Raw genomic sequence first — 8,679 nt, 5'->3', positions numbered from 1 at the left:
TCCAGTATGCAAAAAAGGAACCTGGAGAAGAACTGGCTGTGGAAGAAAACCCCGGGGAATAAACATCCATTAACCTTCAGAAGCCGTAAAAATAATAAATAGAGCATTCCCAGGCTGGCTGCAGCCGGGATTTAGGCTGATACTGCTGGCAAATCGGCATGGCTGGGGAGGGGGTTCTCGGTCATGCTGGCAGCCAGATGGACTTCAGAGGCTGTGGGTCTAGCATCTGGGGTGCTGGGTGTCTCTGGGTGCTCTCTAGCTGCTCTCTCCCTCCCAAGCTCATGTCTCATGTCCCGACCCCGTTTTTGCAGGAAAGCCGTGCCGTGACTCCTCAGTGCAGGGTTTGGATCCCTTGTGCCCCCCCCTCCCCACTGATCTCATCCTTCAAGCCCCCCTGGGGCTAATTCCCCCTCTCCCAAGCATCCCTGGAGGGAGGGCAGCCCTGAGCCCCCATCCCCTCAGCTGCTTCCAGGCACAGACATGACGTTTCCAGTCTGAGCGCTGCCAAAGGGGAAAAAAGAGGAGGGAGAAGAGAGAAGAATCTGCTCGGTGGATTTAAAGCTATAATTGTGCTGATCTGGAAAAACAGTTAAAAGGTTTGCTATTTCCCTACTACTGCGAGAGGCTGTCTTGGCTGTAATTCTCCTGTGGTTTGGCCGGTACCCGAGCGCTTGGATTATTTTGGTGAAAGGGTACATAACTGCAAAGCATTCCTCCGGCGCGGGGATCATGTCTCCTCCTGGCTCTCCCTCCCACCACGCCGGGGCTGCAGGCATGGGCTGGCTGCAGGGTATAGCAGCCCACCCCATCCCCACTGTTCCATATGGCCTTTTTTTCCAGAAAATCCGGTAGGTTCTGTTGTTAGCATCACTGCGCTCTTTGGGGATGCTCCATGGGTTGGTTAGTCCTCACCTGGCACCTTCCTGGGGTTCCTCGGGGTACATGGGACATCTGACATCCCTGGAGCAGATCCTTCTTGCCAGACTCCTGGGTTGGTTTGTGCCAGCTGCAAAGTTAGGCTCTTTCATTTTTTAATTTATTTTTTTTGGTCCAATCGGAAAAATAGATTGTGTTCTAGTGTGGCTCACTGTGGGGCTTGAAGAAGAGAGTGGCTTGGAGGGCAGATGAACCCAGGCTGCTTTCCTTTGACACAGTTTCTTGGTGGTTTTTTTTCAAACTTTTTTTTTGGTCGTTGTCTGCCACCAACCAAAAAGAGGAAGGAAAAGTTTTGCCACCCTGTCCAGCACAAAAAAAAGCACATTATACACGTGCTGCAAAATATCTGTAGCCTCATTTATGAAGATAGCTATGGAGGAAGGGTTTTTTTCTCCTTCCCAGCCTGTATTGCTCACCCATAAAAAGGCTTTTGCCATCACATCTCTGTTATTTAGGGTTGGGGGCTTCATGCCTTGGTCTCAGAGCACTGAGGGGAGCTGTAATATTGGAGTTGGTAACCCAATGGTGCCTCCAAAGCAAAAAGGCTTGGGTGGGTGAACTCCCCAAGCGCCGTTATCTGGTGGTGACGACTGACTGGGGAATGGCGAGAGCTGGAGTTGCAGATCAGCGTTTGCTTCGGAAACCTCCAGAAGAAAGGCAGAGATCACACGAGTCCTGACGGACACGTGCAGCCTACGGAGACTGCTGACCAACAACTCCAAACCCAGGGGAGGGCCAAGAATCACTGACAGACCTCGCCTGTAAGTGGCTCTTTATTACAATATCTCGAAGCAAAGGGGAAAAAATGACACCAGGAAAAACAAAAAAGTAGCATTACCGCCGACCACGACATTCTGCGAGCTCCTCAGGCGTGTTTTGCAACACGCCCGTCATCGCTGTTTTAAGGAGAGCACTGGTCGGTTTGCTCTCTGTGGTGGCTCACGGGGCTCAGAGCCTGCTGGTCCCCGCGTCCTGGTCCCCTCGGGGTTGTTCCCATGACGTGGTTGGTGCCGGGGAGGGGCCACGGCCCCGCCAGGTCCTGCCCGGCCACGGGAGGGGTTTGCAGCCGCGCTGTGGGAACGGGCTGTGTAATTAGGAGCATCCATTCCTGGCTTGACCCAGGGCTGGGCTAATTACAGTCGTGTTTACGTTTTGTTTTGCAATGAGAGGATTTTGTTACACAGCGGAGAAAACATCGACAGGCATTTGAAAAGGAAAACACCAGCCAAGGGTGCTCCTGTGTTGCAGTGGTGGATGGGGACAGGAGGGGACAAAGCTCATGTCCAGGAGTGGGTCAGGGTCTGGGCACTGTGGCATCAGCAGGACCCAAACTTCAAAGCAAGGATGAGCTACTTAGGAGATGAATCCCCTAAAACTCACCAAATGTGGGGAAGGAGGACAGTCATAATACGTTGTCTATTAATTGCAGGAATATGGGGAGCACTGGGAGACCTGAGAGTGAGTGAGAGGTTCTAAAGCCTCTACCAGGAATGTTTCCACCAAGGGATGATTTATCAGGTGGTCAAAGGGCAAAATAATCTTGCAAAGGACGTAACATCCCCCTGCAACTGCCCGAAAATCTCACTGGTCTTGAGTCAGCCCAAAGCTGGGTCCTGTGTGAAGGACGTTGTGCCAGAAGCTGTGCCAGGGCTGGAGATGACCAGGAATGAATCAGGATGAGATGACGTTACACGCAGGAGAGAAGGGTGTGGATGGTACAGCCGTGGCCAGGAGGAACTTATACTTAAAGGTGAAAAAAAGACCAGAGGACAACGAAATTATTTCCTAGCAGCTGCGCAGAAAGCTGCTGTCAGACCAAGAACTCATTTTTTTGGTCTCACGCTCTGGTGCCGCCATCTTGACTCCTCTGCCATTCCTGCCTCTCCTTGTACTCCCACCGGGTGTTTTTTCCTGTCCTTGCCAGCATGGAGAAAATCATTTCAAAGCCCATTCCTCTGGCACGCTCCCCACAAGGAGCCCCGATGCCATTTAAAGTTTTCCACAGCTGAACTCTCCCTTTCCTGAACCTCCTTAATCACTTCTTCATCCAGTTCCATCTTGAATAAATTAAGTGCAAGTGAATTTGCCTTGCAGGAGATTAAGTGTCCCATTGATTGAAAAATTCTGTGAAAAGCATAGTTGCTTCTCCGTTCCTCCCTAATCCTTACATTCCGGGATCACCAGCTAGACATACCTTCCTTTCCTGATTTCTTTCCATTTAATTCAGGCTCAGAAGGAGCTTTTCAACCTCTCTGCTAGTCACCCGGGGAGCCTGCTGTGCCAGGGAGAGGAGTTATCCCTTAAAAATCTGTGAATTTTCTGGATGCAAAAGGGCCGAGGGGTCTCTGGGGTGTGGGATCATCATGCCTGTGGGGTGAGGGGCTGAGCGATGTCCAGGCAGGAGCAAGTGGAAAAGCCAGTTTTAGGGGTGATAGGCAGAGATTAAAAATTCATAAAATAGAGAGTCGTAAATGAAGATAAATGGGGATGGAAAGGAGTGAAGCAGAAGCAGACCCAGGGCCCTGGGAGGTGGTTTGATGGAGGTGGCACACTCCTCCGGGAGCAACCCTCCGACTTGGTGTAGAAGCCTGGAGCTCCATCCAAACGGGCAAGGATTTTTAAGAGCCAAACTCCAAGACAAATTTCCCAGGGAAATGCTGCCTTCTCCATCGCCTGATGCCTTCAAATCGGGGACGGATGTTTTGCCGGGAGATGTGCTCCAGCCAAACGTAATTTATTGGGTTCATCACCAAGATAACTGCCATGAATTCACATCTGTGGCATGGGCAGTTTCACCAGATAATGTTTGGACTAAAAGGGAAAAAAAAGAATACCACAATAATTCAGTCAATGTCGAGAAACTGTGACTCTGAAGCGTTTCGGACACAGAAGCATGGCAGCGTTTCGCCTGTTTCTAGAAGCTTGTGTGCACATGTAATGAATTCATTGGGAAAAAAATGCAAATGGAGCTGGACCACACCATTCTGGGAGACTTGCCCAGCCTGCAGTGACGGACAGAGCTGTCCCGTTCCCAGCCTGGGCAGGACACGGGGACGTGGGATCCAGCCCGGGCGCTTCGCTGGCGAAGCAGAAATCAGGTTTCCGCTCCCCTCTCTGCACAGAGCAGAGGCTCCTCAGGTATTTCCACCAACAGCCTGGTTTTCCTTCTTTTTTTCCTGTTTTTTTTTCCCCCCAGGATGAAAGTTAAAAATACGTCCTTAGGCATGTTGCTCTGAGCAGCCTGCGCTTTCTGTGTTTAATCCTTTTTTTTTTGCTTTTGTTTTCCCCAGGAGCACATGAAAAGGAAGGCGAGGGCGGGCTTGTTTGGTTCTTGTTTTCTTTAAATCCTCGTTTATTAGCCAAGCCATGATGCAAGGGCCTGCCGCTTCCCTCTTTGCAGAGAGCTTCGCTCCTTTAGAGTCAGGTCAGGGATGAGGAGGGCGGACCGCAACTCCTCCAGGGAGCAGGAGGAGAAATTCTGGGGTGACCCAAAGGTCCTTGGGGAGCGGGAGAATCCACACAGAGCACGGGACGGCTCCTTGCTGTGGCAGGATGCTCCCGTTGGGTTTGGGTGATTTAGGGTGGGGGGATATTTTTATTTCTTTTCTTTTTTTTTAATTAAAAAAAACATCGCCGAGGGCACAGGTCTGTAAATCCCGCAGGAAAGGATGAGGTTTGGGAGCAAGCTGTGAGCTGAGCAGCATCTCTGACGGCTGCCTTCGGCGGAGGCTCACAGCCTCCCCGCAACCGGCACCTTCCAAACAGCTGGAAAAGCCTTTTCCCCAGCTGCCAAGTTTCCATGAGAATTTGACAGCCTCAGCTAATTAATCATTTAAATTTAACCCAAAAGGGAAAACAATGCCATTGTCTCCGGGAGACAAAAATTTCTGGTTTCGTGAGCTTTGCAAACCCACCCCCGTGGCATTCATGGCAGAGTCTGGGAATATTTGGGTTTTCTTTGAGCTCCCAGCCCTGACGTAGGGCCGGGGAGCTGGGGGAGAGGATGTTTGCCCTCGTCATCGCTTCGCGTTTGAAAGAGATGCTTTGATTTAATAACCACTCTTGCTTGGGAAATGCTCATTAACACGTAGTTGATAGTTGAAGATAAATTAATGGGAAAGACCCAGACGGGGTTTCCTGGGGAGCTGCTCCAAGAAGATCATGTTAAATTCCATTTGTCTTAAATTCTTCCTTGGGAATTAAGAATTGGGGGGAAAAAAAAAAATGAGAACGCCATCTTCTGAGGTGTCTCGGCCTTTCTTTCTTTGCATCTTCAAGTTCTTTTTCTTTCCCCCTCCCACACCCTTTCAGTGCGTTTCACACCTTCCACCTTTCCCCCTCCCGGCTCTGACTGGTCCTCGATCGCGCGGCAGAGGGCAAACTCCTCGTACGGGTCAGGGAGAAGGTACCAGACTCCCCTGAGCTTCTGGGTGCTACTGAGGCTGGCTCCAGATGGTTATTATTTTCCCCTAATTAATCTCCTCGTTAGCAATGAAGCCGTAAGACAGGAAGTATTTCCATGAGAATCCTTCAACGCTGTTTAGATTTTGGAGCTTTTAATTTGGTGAGCAATTCCGTTTTATAGCAATGGAATAAAAGAATGAGTGTTTAGTGTCTTTGTAGAAGGAACATTTTATTATTTATTTTTTTAAAAATTACCATTTCTGGTCTAACAAAGACCATCTGTGCTGGGGACAGTGGCTTTGCTTCTTTTGCAGGACAAAAGAAGTCCTGTTTATCTGGTGATCCGGACTTGGACGGTCGCATCCACCGATAGGATTTAGAAAGAAAAAAAAGCAAAGGAGCAGATTTATTTTGGGCTAACACATTGGGAGCAGAAGGCGCCAATAGCTCGTGGTTCAGAGTATTTTTGAACTAGCCTGGAAGGAATGGTCAAATTCCTCAAGTCCTGCTCTCCTCCTCCTTCGGTTTGCTGGTTTGTACTATTCTGGTCAAGTCCACACAAAATTTAAAAAAAATAAAAGTGAGAAAAATGCTTGTGATGTCCCAGATACCTCCTGACTAGTGGCCTGCACCCTCGGTGGGTGTTTTTATGAGCTCCTCTTATTCTAAAGAGCAGATGCCCTCACCCAGTGAGGTGTCCTCACCCGCCACTGAGCTGGCGATCCTGGCATAAGTGGACAATTCCAGGTGGGAGCAAAACTCCTGGAAACTAATTTTTTTAGCAAATAGGGTTTGTTCCCCTGCCTCTCACCCAGCCTCTGGGCGCTGATGAGCCCCTCTTTCCCGCAGGCTGGTGGTGGGAGCTCCCTACGAAACCAACGGCCAGCAGAAGACGGGAGATGTCTACAAGTGCCCGGTGACCAGCGACACCCACAGCAACTGCACCAAACTCAACCTAGGTAACCACCAGAAGAAAGCTGCTGGTTTAATGTACCTTAAACTGGTTTATTATAGCATTGTGGTCAGTTTATCGATGGATAACCATCCCACTAGCAAGCAGCTGGCTGCACATGAGGTGCTGGGTTGATGTGCCCACCTCCCTGGGCGCAGACAAATTTTGCTCCCAGGATACAGCCTGCCCCTGCGGCTTCAGTATTCGGGGAATTATCACCCAGCTCCGCCACCCCCAGGCCCCATCGGTGCCGCCGCAGGAGGAGAGACCCCAAGGGTGCTCCGGTCCCACGGACATCCCAATCCCATCACCCTGGATGGAGAAAGAAAAAGCTCTTTCTCGGGGTTTCTCAGGCTGATCGAGCACCAACGGTGCTGACAGCACGATATCACGATACTGAGATGTGCCCTCCCTGGGGCAGTGCAAGGCACAACGGGGACAAGTCCCCTTCGGTGCCCAAATTGAGACATCCGATGGGCAAATCCCTGTCTCAGCGAGGAACGTGAGAGCCAGGGGCTTTCTCATGGTCCTGAGGAGCATCACTAGGGTTTGGGGGCAAAAATTGGGATTTTTTACCACTGGAGCAGCAGCAGCAGCTGTTCTCACTTTAGTTTTCATCATTATGACCTGAACTGTCCTGCATTTCTACCAGAGCTGATAAGAAAGGAGGAACTTCGGATCACTTACAATATTTAATTGCTTGTCTCCAACTCCTTAAGGTTTTTTAGACATTGTTTTCTTTTTTCCTTCCTCTTATTTTTTTTTTTTTTAATTTGCTATGAGAACATCGAGATTCTCCAAGGAAATGAATCTCTCATGTGTGCAAATTTGAAAAAAAAAGAGCTATTTTTTTCCGCTGGAACCGAGTTTCAAACGAAAACCTCAGTTCCACGAGCCCTGGGTGGTGGGGAGCTGCCTTGTCCCCGCTGAAGCAGAGGAGTGGCTGAGTCGGGCAGCCTTTGTGTCACAGAGAAATGATATCAACATTTACAGAAACCCAGGGCTGCCCTGGGGGCTGTTCCCAGATTCTGGGCTGTGACACGGGCCACCAAAGCAACGCACAAAAATAAATCAACCACTAAATGCCTGCTGGCCCGGCACGAAAAAATTAGTTGCTAGAGCCGCTTGGAGGGGTTTCTTCCTAAAGATTGACTCAGAGTTTCATTCCCTAGAAGACTTTTCTCTTTTTCAGTTGTGGCATCAAAGGAAATAAACAAAAAAAAAGACAAACCAAAACAATTATTTTGTTTCCAAAAAAAAAAAAAGAAAAAAAAAGCAAAAGCACAAAGTCTGCAGCGTAAGCAGGCAGAGGCAGCTCTCCTCCAGCGTTCAGCTGGGCTCCTTCTTGCTCCGGAGATGCCGGGAGCACCACGGGGACATGGACTGGGTGCCCTGCAGCTCTCCCTTAACCCCATCCTCTCTCCGAAGGACGGGTAACGCTCTCCAACGTCTCCGAGAGGAAGGACAACATGCGCCTCGGCCTCAGCCTGGCCACCAACCCCAAGGACAACAGCTTTCTGGTGAGGAACACAAGTTCTCTGCACGGATCTGCGGGACGTTCAGAAGTTCTTCCCCACGAGGGTGGGGAGACCCTGGCACGGGGAGACCCTGGCACAGGGTGCCCAGAGGGGGGGTGGCAGCCCCATCCCTGGGAGCTTTTTGGGAGTTTTTCAGGCCAGGCTGGATGGGGCTCTGGGCAGCCTGATCTAGTGGGGGATGTCCCTGCCCATGGGGGAACTAGATGAGCTTTAAGGTCCCTTCCAGCCCTGATAATTCCATGATGTAAAACCAGGTGCTTGCACATCGGGGTGTAAAGGCTTGCAGGTACAGCCCTCCGTGTGTTTATATAAGCTGCAGGATTTGGAAACCTCACCTTCCATGGGGAAAAGGAGAGGACAAAGCAGCAATTAAAAAAGGGCAGTTTTAAACCCACCTCTGATACTTGGGGATTTTTGTTGTTTTTTTTTTCCTACCCCAGGCCTGCAGCCCCCTCTGGTCCCACGAGTGCGGGAGCTCCTACTACACCACGGGCATGTGCTCCCGCGTCAACTCCAACTTCAGGTTCTCCAAGACGGTGGCTCCGGCTCTGCAGAGTACGAGAACGCGCCCCCCCAGCTCTAACCCCACTTTTGAAATCAGGGGGAATTTCTATTCTCTAATCGTTTCGGTTCCATCGAGAAAACAAATTGATGTCAGTGTTTAAGCGGAGGCTAAAGAGCAGAGGAAAACAGTTGCAGGGAAGTGATTCAAAGGGGGTTATGTGCACAGACATCTGGTAAACGTTTTCCTTTTGACTGACACCCAGGGAAGACAAAAAATACCTTATTCTTCCAAACCCAGAAATAAAAGTATCCAGAATATTTTATCAGCGCAGCTAGGAAGGCAAA

At 50.1% G+C, this 8,679-nt stretch overlaps 1 protein-coding gene across 1 annotated transcript in view; it reads left to right on the top strand.

Annotated features, from left to right (window-relative positions):
- ITGA11 (integrin, alpha 11) overlaps window positions 1–8,679 on the top strand; it is a gene marked incomplete at its 5' end in the record, with an annotated part of 37,541 nt that overhangs the window by 4,880 nt on the left and 23,982 nt on the right. Inside the window, 3 exons of the mRNA XM_009869976.1 lie at window positions 6,190–6,299; window positions 7,721–7,812; window positions 8,271–8,385. Coding sequence (XP_009868278.1) covers window positions 6,190–6,299; window positions 7,721–7,812; window positions 8,271–8,385 — 317 coding nt within the window. The remainder of the gene's footprint in view (window positions 1–6,189; window positions 6,300–7,720; window positions 7,813–8,270; window positions 8,386–8,679) is intronic.

The sequence above is a fragment of the Apaloderma vittatum genome, unplaced genomic scaffold, assembly GCF_000703405.1.
Source record: "Apaloderma vittatum isolate BGI_N311 unplaced genomic scaffold, ASM70340v1 scaffold795, whole genome shotgun sequence".
Lineage (NCBI taxonomy): Eukaryota > Metazoa > Chordata > Aves > Trogoniformes > Trogonidae > Apaloderma > Apaloderma vittatum.
Note: the sequence above shows the minus strand (reverse complement) of the source record. Positions and strands in the feature narration are given on the sequence as shown.